The sequence below is a fragment of the Neltuma alba genome, unplaced genomic scaffold (genome assembly GCF_004799145.2).
Source record: "Neltuma alba isolate B1F8T4 unplaced genomic scaffold, ASM479914v2 tig00010625_pilon, whole genome shotgun sequence".
Lineage (NCBI taxonomy): Eukaryota > Viridiplantae > Streptophyta > Magnoliopsida > Fabales > Fabaceae > Neltuma > Neltuma alba.
The window spans coordinates 95,889-110,767 of NW_021635481.1; the positions used below are offsets into that span (position 1 = coordinate 95,889).

General features: G+C 33.3%; 1 protein-coding gene across 5 annotated transcripts; it reads left to right on the top strand.

Moving 5' to 3' along the window:
* Positions 1 to 737: 737 nt before the first annotated feature.
* On the top strand, positions 738 to 7,425 carry LOC114757763 (SAC3 family protein C). Of its 5 annotated transcripts, none has more exons than XM_028946841.1 (8): positions 738 to 1,100; positions 1,796 to 1,896; positions 3,781 to 4,002; positions 4,540 to 4,785; positions 4,867 to 4,952; positions 5,080 to 5,176; positions 6,259 to 6,388; positions 7,007 to 7,128. In XM_028946841.1, the coding sequence occupies exons 1-8, from the start codon at positions 845 to 847 to the stop codon at positions 7,012 to 7,014; spliced, it is 1,146 nt and encodes a 381-aa protein (XP_028802674.1). In that variant the 5' UTR covers positions 738 to 844; the 3' UTR covers positions 7,015 to 7,128. The 5 variants fall into 5 exon arrangements, with proteins under 5 accessions (XP_028802674.1, XP_028802673.1, XP_028802675.1 ...); XM_028946838.1 differs by having other exon boundaries at positions 739 to 1,100; positions 6,296 to 6,388; positions 7,007 to 7,425; XM_028946839.1 differs by having other exon boundaries at positions 740 to 1,100; positions 4,540 to 4,761; positions 6,296 to 6,388; positions 7,007 to 7,425.
* The last annotated feature ends 7,454 nt before the right edge of the window (positions 7,426 to 14,879 follow it).

A 14,879-nucleotide genomic window follows, 5' to 3' on the forward strand; every position in this document is an offset into this window, starting at 1 on the left:
TGGGTTCTTAAATTTCGAAAATGACAGAATAGGTCATTGACCCAATCTGTCATTTGTGAAATTCATGTGAATTGACAATTTTGCTCTCATTTATTCATTCACTACAATGATTCAAGGAATCACTATAAGAGTTTAGGTGTTACCTAGATTCGTGTAGCGAATAACTACTCACTTTTTCATAGTCAGGTGTCTTGTTATTAAATACAACTAATTCTGTAATCACTAGAACAATGTAAGTATTATCTAGATTTGTGTAGAGAATAACTACTCATTTTTTCATAGTCAGGTATCTTATTATTGTCAGGTACCTTATTGTTAACTACAACGAATCTTGTAATCACTAGAACAGTGTAAGCGTTACCTAGATTTGTTCAGAGAATAACTACTCACTTTTGCTCAAGGGCAAAAATGTTAATTCGCCTGAATTTCACAAATGACAAATTGGGTCAATGACCCATTCTGTCATTTTCGAAATTTAAGGACCCAATCTGAAATTTGGTATATTCCAAGGGCTTTTTCTGGGATTTTCCCTAAAAAAAATGATGTTTTTAAATTTCTTTTTAAGACTCTTATCCATATACTTATCTGGAATTTTTTCCATCCTTATCGTCTATGTGACAACACACTTACAAACCGTCAAAATCTACGAGACACCACTATCAATCAGCTCAAAGATACAAAAGCCCTCTTTTCAAAAAAAAAAAAAAAAAATTAAGGTTAATTCTTAAAGCAAGGCATCTGAGCAAGCAATCAGATTTCTGCTTCTAAACTGAGTGCGGAATTTTCAAGCATGATGGTCAACTAGTCACAAAGCAGAATCACGAAACAAAGTGAGCTGGAGAACATGGAGAATCGCCGACCTTGGAATCGAAACGCTCCTCCTTCTCCGTCTAACTCTGCATCTTTCTCCAGATCACAGCGTCAAAACCGCAAATCTAGGAACTACTCTGAAAGGAGAACTCCGTCCGCAGCTTCTGCCTCAAATTCGGCTGTTGACTGGGACTTGAATTCGGGGAAGCTTTCTGGAGATGAGAATGTGGATGTTGAAGGGCCATCCTATTCCGGATCGCTTGTTGGAACTTGTCCGTATATGTGCCCTGGTAAACTCTACGAAATTGAACTTCTTGGTTGGGCTGCTTTTAAAATTGTCGTTTTTAGTAGCTAGTAGTACTGAATTTTGTCACAGAAGGGCATTTACATGCATATTCCATTTTATTCAAATTAATTACAAGATGGGGTTGCAGGATGCCTAAAGAAGAAAGGTAAAGACAGTTAATAAGATTGCATTTGGCTTGTAACGGAATTTTCTTTGGTAAGAGTAATAATAAATAGATTAAAGAGGAGCATGGAATCCAAATTACGATGACATTGGGTTTAAATAAATATGGTGACGCCCCCCTGTTGTGTGAATTTAAAGGTTCTCAGTTCTTTGTGCTCGTTAAGGCATTACCTTTACATGGTTGAACTACAGCATATTTTGAACTTCCCATAATGAACTAGCTGTCTCTTTATGCGCATAAGGTTTTATTGTATTCTAATTAGCTATTAAGGACTCATCCTGCACCCTTTGAGAACCGTAATGTGTCTTAAAAGAGATGGTCCTTGGGTACAACCTCATCAGTTTATAGCAACGCAGATGAAGTGCCTTTTTTAATACAATAACAAGTGTATGAAGGGCCGAAAATTGAAATTCCCCACAAACCGATTATTGGCATTTAATGGTTTGGAGTTTTTTCTTTCCTCCAAGCTTTGTTTATCCGGAAATCTTTATATGCTAAGGTTTTCACTGTAACAGAAAGAGAGAGACTCCAGCGTGAGCAACTACGGGATTTAGCTGTCTTTGAGAGGCTCAATGGTAATCATGGAAAATCATCTCCTGACCTTGCAGTAAAGAAGGTAAGACCAGCTGTATAATCCTAATATCCTACTTTTACCTGATTTTACCACCTTGATTACGCTTATACTTTTGAAGGGTAATACTCAAGAGCACTATGCTGAATAAAGTTCTGAAATACTAGAGCTTTATGAAGAAAATCAATGTTGCTTATTTTCTCATTTCTACCAGTTTTTGATGATACTAATGGGAAGTTAAAACTATAGTATACTAACAGGCTTTATCGAATTATCAAATTTTAGTGACTGAATGTGTTGGAGCTATGCCTTCAAAGTTCAATGTATAGCAAAAACTTAATGATCTCTATTTTAAGTTATTTTTGTTGCTAATTTTATTTTGTAAGAACTTCCATTTTGTATAAAAAAATTAGTTTGTTGCATTTTATTACTAAACAAGAAAGTCTAATAATAGATAAAAATAATAACAATATTAACAAGAGGAAGAGATGAAAGACTACTAGTGAAAGGTTGAGAATGAAATGTACTTCTAAAATGGTGTTATAAATAAAGGGAAAACTATTTTGGAGGTGCCTATACTTTTTTTCAATTTTCAATTGGCTACCCATGTGTTTTTTTGTCTTAATTAAATCTTTGATTTTGCTCTATTAACATTGTTAACCCTTGCATAGAGATTAAAAATACTAATAGAACAAAGTTGCAAGAGCTAATATTGCTAAAAAAGTAAAATTAAATTATTTAATTAAGAGGAAAAACATATATAGGTACCAATTAAAATTTGAGAAAAAGTATAGGTACATCCAATATGATTTTCCCATAAATAAACAAGAAACAACAAACGGCAATAATAAGCCTTATCCTACTAGATGGGGTCAACTGCATGGCCATGGTGTTCTACCAACAAACAAGCCTAGACAGATTTTTTATTTCAAATATCAAGTAGGCTCTCCGTTCATATAGAATTTGTTTCAGAGGAATTTCTATAAATCCACCATTACTACCACCCTTAATAGTCCCAGCTACAATTTTTATTTGTTTTTGGCCAGTTGAAGTGCAAGGGGTAGAAGAGTTAAAAAGAAAAAGAAAAAGTGATAGTCTTTCATTAAAAACAATGCCAGATCATTGCAAAACTCATGAAACCCAGACAATTTTGTTAGTGAACCCCAAGGTTTGCTGAGAAGACGTGAAATGACTTATCTAGATGCTTAAATTTATTGCTAAGGCAAATAATACTGAATTGAAGACTGCAAGCAGATGCTATATATATGTGGAGATACTGTTGATTTCCATTTGTAGCATGCAAAGGTAGTTGTGGAAATCCTGTTTTTCATTATCCACCAATTGAAATCTTATGTATAACATGCGAATATAGTGTACTCCTGAAACTTCTTTTCGTTGTTACTTTCATGGTCAATGCTTAATAGTCACAACCTAGGTGCGTTATCATATGAAGTTTTGGGGTTAATATCATTGTTCGTCCTTACGATTTGATCAAATTTTGGTTTTGGTCCCTATTATTTCAAATTGTAGTTTTTGATCCTGTAGTTTCATAAGAACTTGATCTGAGTTAATGTTGTTAAATATAGTAACCAAGGCCAAAACTTCTTAAAAGTACAGTGACCAAAACCAAAACTTGTCTGATCCTTGTACTTTTAACACATTTTGGTTTTGGTCCTTATATTTAATGGCGTTAAATAAAAGTAAATGACATTAAACTTAAACCAAGTCCTTATGAAACTATAGGGACGAAAAAAAGTATTAACCATATAGTTTTTTTTTTGGCGTTTATGTGAAAGATTTTTGGTACGATTCATTATAATCTAAGTTCCATTCTTGGAAAATGTACTCTCTACATAAATGTAATTGTTCCTCTTTGTTAGTCAATATCTATCAGTTTCGCAACTTTTTATGATCCATTTCACCTATTAGTTTTGCAGAACCATATCCACGAAAAGTATGCAACCATCTGATGTACGGCCACTCCCTGTATTGGAAGACACTTTAAATTACCTCCTGAACTTGTTAGATTCTAACAAGCATCCATTTGAAGTGGTTCACGACTTTGTATTTGATAGGACAAGGTCGGTAAGACAAGATCTTACTATACAAAGTGTTGTCAATGAGAGAGTTATCAGCATGTATGAGAAAATGGTATGGTTTATCTTTAGAATATCTTTAACGCATACCACGTATCTTTTCATTACCTCTGACATTAATTTCATACTACAAATTATCAATTTTCTCATTATTATCTGACTTTAGCAACATCAGTTGCTTTTGTATTCAAAATTTTATTGACCTTAGGTTTACCTAATATTATCATCATTGTGAAGAATTTTGCCTAATTGCGCCAGCTCTCCAATTATTATTTGTTTGAGAGTTGAAATGGGAATGAAATCAATGGAAATAAAAAAAATCAGAAGTTAAGTGAGATATAGGTAACCTTCCAAGTGGACATTGGAGTTAATCTATTTGAAATGGCTGTCGATTTGGCACGCTACATTCTGCTTGTCTGAAAGCAGTATTGGACTACATGTTGGCATTATAATTTAATAGTTTATTTTGAGGCATTATTCTCATCAAAACCTGGACTGACATGTTTGTGATTTGGAAATGATGTATGTGTTGTTTCGAAGCTTTTTCAGGCCAATTCAGATCATTTGTTGAATAAAATATGTAACTATGCAGGTGAAGTTTCATGTCATATCACATTACAAACTCCGTTCTTCTATGAGCAATCCCATTATTGCATCAATGCACCATCTCAACATGGAACAGCTCACAAAGACATTGACATCTCTATTCAGTTTGTATGACACAAATCAAAGTTCAAATAATTTATCTGAAAATGAAGCTGAGTTCCGTTCATTATATGTGCTTCTTCATCTTGGTTCTTACAGCAAACCAACGGTTAATCTCTATATCATTGGTGTGGTGAATTTTTTTCCTTACATTCTTAATTGCAGCCTTCTATTGTATCCTAAGTTGTAAAATTTAGCTATTTCTGATCCATAGGAGGATTTGCTTTCTCTTTGGTTTGGCCATCTCTCTACTTCAGTATTGAAGTCAAAAGAAATGTGCTTTGCTAGGAGTATTTTGCGGTATTTCTCCATGCCATCCATTGATTTTAAGAATTACTATTTAAATGTCTGTTTTGCTGTTTCCTTCCTCATATTTAACAGGAACTGCATGCCTGTTAATTGAAGCATACCATCATTTCTCTTACAGATCTTTTCGTTTGGGAAACTATAAGCATTTCCTGTGTACCACTGCAGCGCAAGTGTCATATCTGCAGTACTGCGTTGTGGAGGCTTATATTAATGAAGTAATTCCTGCACCTAGGCTGTTATAACTTCCTTAGTATCCTGTCACAACTGTGTTTGATTGTTTCCTTGCCTCCATGTTTTATGCTTATTGTATTTCTTGGTAAGTAGTTTCTGTAATCTGAAATTTTAGTGTCCTTGCCCTGCCCTTGGAATACAGGATTTTCTATGGCAATCGTCCCCCTTCTCATACCCTGGAAAGCAATTCATTGGCAGCAGCTAAAATAGGCATGGTCAACAGAACTAAGATAAGAAGACAGGCATAGTAATTTAATTTGGGGGCCCAATGAAGTTTTCAGTTTATCTACCAAAAACACACTCCTCTGGGTCTTCCTATTTCTCATATGAAGTGTTGTAAGCCCTGAAATTCACCTATTGCAGATTTGAACATCTCAACTGGTTCAAACTTGAGACGTCTCTTGGCAATACTATGATTTACCAACAAATCATCAGTCCATGGGCTAAGTTACTATACCCATTGAATTGCAATGAATTAATTATCATATATGTTCTTTCTGTGAATACAAACCACATGTAGTGGCCCAGGATAAAAGGCTGCTCTTAGAGAAACTCTATTGTGCCGGAGATCTTTCTCAAACATAAATACTCTCACGTTCCTGCTATATCCTTTGGAAAGCTGACCCTGAATATATCGTCCTTGGGTTGCTGGGTAGTTTAATCCTTTTTTCTTAGTCACAGTTACCTGGATCTCCTCCCAACTTTAGGATGAAAGGAAAGTTTTTGTTGTTTTTTTGGGCCCCCCTCCCCCCAGGGGGTTACTACGTTTTTCTTTTTGATAAAGTGGAACCTTGACAGGGATTCAGGGAGAGAAGGAGAATATGATGGGTTCATTACTGGCATATCCGGAAAATTTTCCTGCTTCTCTGTTCCAGATGACGTCTTTGCTCAGAAATAACTTACGTCTGCCGATCATAAGCATTATATCTGTTTTCCCACCAATATCTTAACCAGGAGTTTTTTTTTTTTTTTTTTTGGGGGGTGGTTATTGAACTTTCTTAGCTAGCTTTTCTTATCCATGCTTGTGATTTATCTTTACTATTAAACTATATTGTGATTATGATAGGGGTTTTATTTGTGCATACATATATATTATGCAAAAGGTTCGTGCGCTGGCATTGGCATGTATAAATTTTGGTGGTTACAAACTTCATCCATATCCTCTGCTCGACCTTTCGATCCTCTTGAGGGTGAAGGTATGGATTTTGTTGACTGCAATAGACTGAGATTCTTACAACTACAGACACTTTCACGCTTATACTGGGACAGTGACAATCAATAACTTCCACGCAGAACTTGTTAATTTTTAGGATATAAATAACTCGCCAGAATATGTTGTTCACCATAATAAATATGAAATTATGATTGTAGATTTTGAGTATTTGGAGTTCAATTATCGAACTTTATATGAATTGGATATCCATGATTTCTTAATCACCCTTCACTTTTGCCAGATAAACAGTCACCCCATCCCCCTTCAAAGTAGCTAATAACAGAGATTGAGATCCTAATGCACTATATATTTAGGAGAGTGACCTAATGGTGCTGAAATGTACATGGAATCCACTTTTTCTCTTTCTGCCCACTCCTTATTGGATATAAAAGATCCAAAACCCAATGTTCACAAAATCAAGGGGGATTGTTTGTAGGTTGATGGGATTTCTCAGGCAACATCCAAAATTAAAGGATGTTTTCTTATAACTCAATGTTACATCATGAATTTCTCTTTCGAAAAAAAGTTGCTTCACACATTTCTAGAGTTATGTTGATCTTTAGGAATGTTTTCATGACTGATGTCTGGTTAACTTTGACAGGAATCTGATTTGGAATCCCTCTGCAATGCCTGTGGTCTTGAAACTCGTACAGATGAATCCGGAAATAAGGTACTCCCCACAAAGCAAAGCACCTTTTGTCATCCAAACGGTGAGTTCCAGAGATACGCCTTTTTGGGTTTGGAAGAATTCGAAAGGTAGTTTGAGCGATATTGCTGAACACTGCTAGTATGCTTTGGATGATTGGAACAAGCAAGCTTGATGAATTGATTGACTTGATTATAATCTAGTGACGGATGGTTACGGATGGTTATGACATCATTTTATGTAATTATGATATTAATTGTTGAGGACAAACAGACGTGAAGGTACGTGAAATCCGAGTCGATCGGAACTGTGTGCTCTGTTGACTATATTCATCGTGGATTCATGTCGAGAATTTAGGTGGGGAAGCGAGCAAACCTGTGGTATTTGCTGGTATGTTTTACAAGTATCGTGGGAGAGAAGCTTGGGTGTTGATTGCATTCACAGCTTTTGGTACACAAACTTGTGTTTGTTAATGTAAAAACATTTTGGTTGGAAAAAAATTGATAAAAGGATAAATACGTCATAATGATGTAAAATAAGAAGAGGAAAAGGGGAAGGAAACAGATAAGAAAGAGCGGAGCAGGGGAAATAGAGAAAGAAGAGGAAACGAGCTTAGAGGAAATGATAACTTTAATATCATTTAATAATCAAGCATGCCGTCTAATGAAAAACTTGAAGTTACTTATACTAAAATAATAATAGAACTAAAAATGATAATAACAATAACTAATCTTAATAATAAAATATTGAGAAATTTAAATAAATCTGGAAAAATCTGAATAATCTAGATATTCTAGATAATTCAAATATTCTAGAAATATAATAAAATCATAATTACTTGTTTTCATATCTCATCATTTCTCCCTTGCTTAAAATTGGCTTTCGACAAGTTGACATTGATGCACAAATCTTAGAAGAGAGGAGAGGGGTAAAGAGCTCGACATAGTACTTTGATCTAGGAATCCCTTCCAATGAGTGAGGTACTGAAAGAGGAACCATTGGCAATAGTGAATAACTGGATCTTGGGTAATATCTGTAAGACATTTTCGACGTACAAGATACTGTTGGAGTGATTTGTTCAACGATGAGACAATTTTAGGAAGTCCAACTTTTAAACGAGATGGCACTATAGAACCATGAAATGGAATCTTGCTGGCCACAACCTGAGAAGAAACTGCTTGCAGTTGTGCCAATTGAACAATCTGATTAGTGTTTGAAGAAATTTTACCATTAACGATAATAAAATCAGGGGTCTCACTCAATTGAATTGCAGACATGTTCAATAGTGCCTGTTGAGTACTATGAATGGCCGCTACATGAGTTGTGGGCATCACTTCACTTGGCTTTACAGTATTTTCTTCTGTGTTTAATGAAGGAGCTTTGATCTCTATTGGTTTGGTTACTTAGAGAGCTTTTTCCACTTGATTATCTTAATTACTGATGAATTTCATAAGCTTATCAATTCCCTCATTAACTTGTTTTTCAAACTTATCAAGTGCATAGTCACATGATTGCTTCCAGTAGTCAAGTTTAGCTTCAAGTTGTTCTATTCGCACCTTGCAATTAAGTTGTTGCATGACATGCTCATAATGATAATGATATGTAAGATTGACATAGTATTGAGCAACATAATCATCATAATCAGCATAGTCATACTACACCCCGTTGGCATATCGATAGGGGTGAGTGGTGCATCTAGTACAATCATGATCAATATCCTTCACACATTTTTGTTTTGTCAACATATGTGACTTAATATTTTGTCCATATTTAAAACTTTTTATTAATATTTTTTATTGATTAGATCAACGATGGTACAGTTAAGGGATTAAAAAACATGTTATGAAATTAAACAATGAAACTAAAACATGATGTCATGTTAAAGAACAAAAACTACATTCTTATCTAATTATGGTTATTAGTATTAAAAATTCTAGAGATAATTAATCTGCAAATTTTTATAGTTTCAACCACTTTTAAGTTAGTTCTTTATAGTTTTTTTTATCAGGTCTTTATACTTTCATTTTTTTTATTACGTCCTTGTATTTATTTTTATTTTTATTAAGTCTTTATAATTTCACCTAATTTTTAATTAGGGCTTGAATTTTTTTGTTCTTTATTTTATAAATTGTAATAATATTTTTTATGTAAATATCAAATAGTATAAATTTAGAGCTGAGAAAACGAACCAAACTCGTCGGGAAGCCCCATTTAAGTTGAGGGTCAGGCTTGTAATTTGGGATTTTCAAAGGGAACTTGGTCTTAAAAGGGCCCACCCTGTAGGGTTCGAAAATAAAAAGGCCAGCCTTGTAGTGGCCGGCCCGTTTAAGCTCACCAACAATAATTTTTTAAAATTTTTTTTTTTGACCTCATCCTAAGTCCCTAACATTTTACACACTCTCCCTTTCTAAGTTTTACTTTTAGTTTTTTACTCACTCTTAGCTCACACCTCAATCTCTAATGATATTAAAATAAATAAAAATATATTCTCCATATCCTAAATTAGATCTCAAATTTGAATTTATTTGAACCAACAGTTATATATTAAAATAAACAAAATATATTCCCCATATCAAAACAAAAATTTTAATGATTGAACTAACAGATACGTATTTTGGTCCCAAAAAAAAAAACTAACAGATACGTATCAATTTGTATATATGTTATAAAATTTTAATAAACAAGTTAACACATTTCCATAGTAACTATGTCATAATTTTTATTGTATATTTAAATAGAGTTAAACAAGCGAGCTAGACAAAACTAAAAAAGACCATCGTGAACAAAAGTAAAAAAAAAGATGACATAGTTAGCTCATTAAAAGCATACTATGGATCAATCCAAAGTGCTAAGATACTTCAGACTTCCCATGAGATTGTGCAGCAAAGTGATTTTCATAATTAAAGCCTGAGAAATCATTGATATTTTTGAAAGTTAAGAAGAATCTATTACTAGTAAAGCACAATCAAATATTCGTACAGTTAATGATAGTGATGATAGTATTCGTTTACTTTTTGTTTTAGTGAAAACATTTGTCTACTTTTAATGGAACTTTTAGATGTTAATGTCATTGACTTGTTATGTCTAATAGATGTTTTAGATTTTTTGTATGTTGATTGGCATATAGATATGATGATCTTTTATATTTGTGACTTTTTTGTATGATCTTTTATTTTTTGATAAAACATATGAAAAATATGAAATTGAATTTTTTTTTAAATGGGCCGAAAGTCCATGAGTCGGCCCTGAGCCTATTTGCTTAAGGATTGGGCCTAGCAAATTAGGGTACTTTTAAAATTTTGGCCTTGTAGGGCTGGTCCTTTTAAACCTGCCAGTCTTGGAGGGCCGGGCAGGTCCTTTTTCCGAGCTCATATAATATGATTTAATATTAGTATATAATATATAATATTATAAACAATAATGTTCTTTGAATAATAAATTTTTATAATAATCTTATTTTAATGTTATTTTGAATGTTGAATTAAAAATATATTTATATAATTTATGATATAATTATAACTTTATTTATTTCTAATTATAAAATTCGGATGATAATAATTCAATTTTATAAAAAAAATAATTGCAATTAATTTATAACTATTTATTTGAATTAATTAATAATTAGTAATTAATTAGTTATATTACTTATTTTTCAATTATATAATTATTAATTTAAATTTATCATTAATATTGTACATTTCATACTGCACGTTTAATTAACTTTAAATTAAATTAATAAGTAAAATTTAAAAAAAAATACAAAGACATGATTAAAAATTAAGTGAAACTATAAGGACATAAAAAGAAAAACAATACAAAGATTTAATTTAAAACATGTGAAAATATAAGGATGCAATAAAAAGAAAGAAAACTATAAGAACCCATTCAACACTGGTTAAAACTATAAGGACTTTAAAATTAATTATATCAAAATTTTAAGTTAAAAATAAAAACATGATAAACATAACACAACTATTCTAAAATATCATAAATGAATCCTCATAATCATCTAAACACAAAATATTGGAAGTTGATACTTGAGTTGATGAAAAGTCGCCTTAGAGATACTGATTTCACCATATCAGCATCTTCATCTTCATTAGCTAGAATAAATAATGGACAAATTTTTTCATTTTCATTTTTCTATCCAAAAGTAAAAATATATAACATATATGATAAAACACAAGCAAATTAGCATGAACAAAACCATGTAAACAATATGATGTACAAACTAGAGTGGCCACATTACCCAAAAGAAGGGAGGATTTTGCATACAGTACTTAAAGAAAGTTTAAGAGGGACCTACTCCTTTCCTCTATCCTTCTTATCCACTCCTTCTCTACTACTCCTTTCTACTATTAGATTGAAATTTGATTAATTCAGATTTAATTTATTAATAAATAAATAAATTTTAAAAGTTGCTAAACACTAGCCATAACAATTTAAAACTATAATAAAGAATATTTAAAAATAATTTTAAAAATAGGAAAAATAAAAAAATAAAGATCCTAGAATATACAAAATTTTGATTTAGATTCTTAAATTTATATAATTCCTGTTAGAAACCCAAACCCAAATACAAATTATGAGATGTTGTAAAAAGTCTAAAATACCTCCATTTGTCAAAAAGAGTCATTTTTGACATCAAAAGATGTTAATAATATTCACGCTCTAGAAGACTAATTATTGATCAGAACATTAATTGTAGCATCTTAGATCTCAAATGCTCATATACAAAGATTAATTACACTCCAAGTTAATAGCAATACATTAACTTAATCACTATAAAAGCAAGCTTGCAAAATTGTGACCAATGAAACTAACACAATCAACCTTAAACAAATAACAATTCTTATAAATATCAATACAAGTTCAAAAACATTCATCAAAGTCCAAGCATACACAAATTCAAGTGTAGATTAATTGAAGGACAAATTTCCAAAAATTTTGACTCAAAATCTTGAAATTAAGTTCAAAAATTAGTTAAAATTTAAAAAAAATTTAGAAAATCAGATTTTTCAATAAACACAAAAAGACACAAACACAATTACTGAATATCAATCCCTCCCCCATACTTCAATTTTGCCTTAACCACAATGCTTGACCAAGTAGATAAAGAAGCACAAGGCAAGAAAAGGCAAAAGACAAGAACAGAAAAGGGAAATTATTTAAGTGAAAACCTACAACACTGGCACAATTATCTCACTAACACATATAATAGTCAAATCAATTACTACAAAGCAAAGCATGGTACATAGAGTAGGTAAAGGAAAGAAATGACCTGGGGTGTCATAGAGGCTGATAGCTTTTCTTGAAGAAGCGAGGTACTCTTTTTGTACTTGGAAGAACCAGCCTTCAGTATCTTTCATTACAACATTTCCATGTTGGCATGTTGACAAAACTTCAAAGGGTCTAATCAATTTGGCCTATTTATCAGCTTCTAGCATCTAATGGGTGGACAGCAAATCCCATGCTTTAGCACCAGCTTTAATCTTTACAGCCTCCTCAAGAGTTGATAGAAAAGGGTCTGAAGAAACCAAATCAATGACCTTGTAGTGGTCAATAGAAGGAGCAGGGCAAGTGGTGGAGGGTGTCTTAATCTTCTTCTCCTTGGAACAGGGCTTGGGAGAAACAGGCTCTTTGCTTTCCTCCTTAGAATCCACTTTCTTACTATCTGTACTAGCAACCACCATCTCTTGATTGGCTCTTTCAATCGAGGGTATAGAGATGGTAGAGTGGATAGCAACTAGGACTGCAACAGGTCTATGCATAGTATTGAGGGCACGTAGCTCCTTGAAAAGGTTGAAATGCTTCTTCTCCTTGGAAGTCTTTCTAGCTCTACTAATACCTCCAATAGCATTAGAAACAAGGCCTTTATTGGGCACATGAGGGCTAGTAGACGACTTCTCAAGTGTATTATCAGTAATAACAAAATTAGATAGAGTGGAAAGGGTGTAATCTAATTGATGAACACTAGAACAATCCACATCACTACCATTAAAAAGGGAGGGTGAAGCAAAATTAGAAGCAGGGGATGAAACATGTATTTCATTAGCGTTATTAAGCTTATCAATAAATAACCCATCAACAAAGTTAACATCACACACAAAATAATCTTTATATGATTTTTTCATTTGTTCATACGTATTGAAATATACAAATTTATCCCCAATAGACATAGTGATAGAACCCTTTTGTATGTCAATATTAGTATTAGCAGTTCAAAGAAAGGGTCTACCCAAAATCAAAGTCCCATCCCACCTTGTTCATTAGGCATATCCAAGACATAAAAGTTGACAAGGATAACTAAATATTTTACCTTCACCAGGATATCCTCTAAGAAGCCATGTGCGTACCTCACAGTCCTATCAACTAATTAAAGCATCATGGTGGTAGGTTTGAGGCTTTTGATTTGTAAGAACTCATACATTGACTTAGGCATGACATTAATGCACCACTTAAATCAAGTAAAGCCTTGGGAATTGTTGTCCTACTTACAGTACAAGGTGTAATGAAGGAACTGGGGTCTTAACATTTAATTTGGAGTTATGGTTTGAATACGACAACACACTAAAAGGTAATTAAACTCTTTCATTAGGCTCAAACTTCCTCTTACGTGTGCATAACTCTTTCAAAAATTTGGCATACTTAGGGATCTTGTTGATCAGTTCAAGCAAGGGTGTATTAACTTTAACTTTTCTAAAAGTCTCAAGCAACTTATTATCTTGTTTTTCATTAGCAATTTTTATGCTTTTTAAGTAATAGTGAGGAAAGGGGAGTTCATTAAGATTTACCTCCTTACCCTCATTGCTTAAGGCTCCATGAGTGTTTATCTCTAGTTGCTTCTTGTTCTCCTTACTTTCATGCTCTTTGGTGGACTCCTTCTTGAGCAGCTTTATCACTTTAGAGCTTTCAGACCTCTTGGGTAGGCTTTTAACCTCAATCTTTCCATCCACCTCTTCGTCATTACTTAACTCTTGGATAGGTCTGACCTTCTTTCCACTTCATAGGGATATGGCATTCACAAACTTAGGATTAATGATAGTGTTAAAGGATATGATTCCTGAATTTTGAGCTTATTGGTCACTCATATTATTAAATAGTTAAGTGACATAAGCATTGAGGTTGTTGGTCCTAGTCTCCATTTGCTCCATCTTGCTTTTAGTGGAAGCAAACCTTGCTTCAGCTCTAGCTTCAATCCTTAAGATATTATCATTCATCACTTGAATACCTTTAAGAATGTGCCAAGCTTATCATCGTCTTTAGGATATTGCTCTTGAGGAACTATGGCTCTAGAAGTACTTCCCTTGAAGTTATTGTTGTTGTCCCTATTACTCCATCCGAAATTTGGGTTAGCCTTCTACCCTTCATTATAGGTGTTGAAGTAGGGATTTCATTTTGGATCATGGTTTGGTCTCCCTTAAAAGATAGCAGATACCTCTTCATGAGTGTTAGGGCATAAGCTAGTGACATGCATAACAGATCCACAGGTGTCACAGCTAGGAGCAGTTAAAGCTTGAGAAGTGGAAGGAGTCTTCTAAACACTCCAATTCTTTAACTCAGTAGTGATTAGAGAGAGATGAGATGTAATCTTGGATTCAAGAGAGTCCACCTTAGCTTTAAGAGATTTAGTATGTGCAGTTGAAAGTCCTAGTTCCTATATAGCTCTTGCATCTCTAGGCCCATATTGTTGGTGATTCAATGCCATTTTCCTAATTAGGTCCTATGCCTCTTGAGCAGTTGAGTCAATCAAAGACCCTCCTAACGCAGAATCTAATATACCCTTTTCTTGATTTCTTAACCCATTACCAGTTGTTCCTCCGGTATC

Excerpts from the sequence above, each read along its gene's own strand:
- LOC114757763 (XM_028946838.1), top strand. The coding sequence starts at position 845 with ATGGAGAATCGCCGACCTTGGAATCGAAACGCTCCTCCTTCTCCGTCT. Across the intron at positions 4,003-4,539 it reads TCAGCATGTATGAGAAAATG|GTGAAGTTTCATGTCATATC; the intron begins GTATGGTTTATC and ends GTAACTATGCAG. Across the intron at positions 5,177-6,295 it reads TGGAGGCTTATATTAATGAA|GTTCGTGCGCTGGCATTGGC; the intron begins GTAATTCCTGCA and ends ATTATGCAAAAG.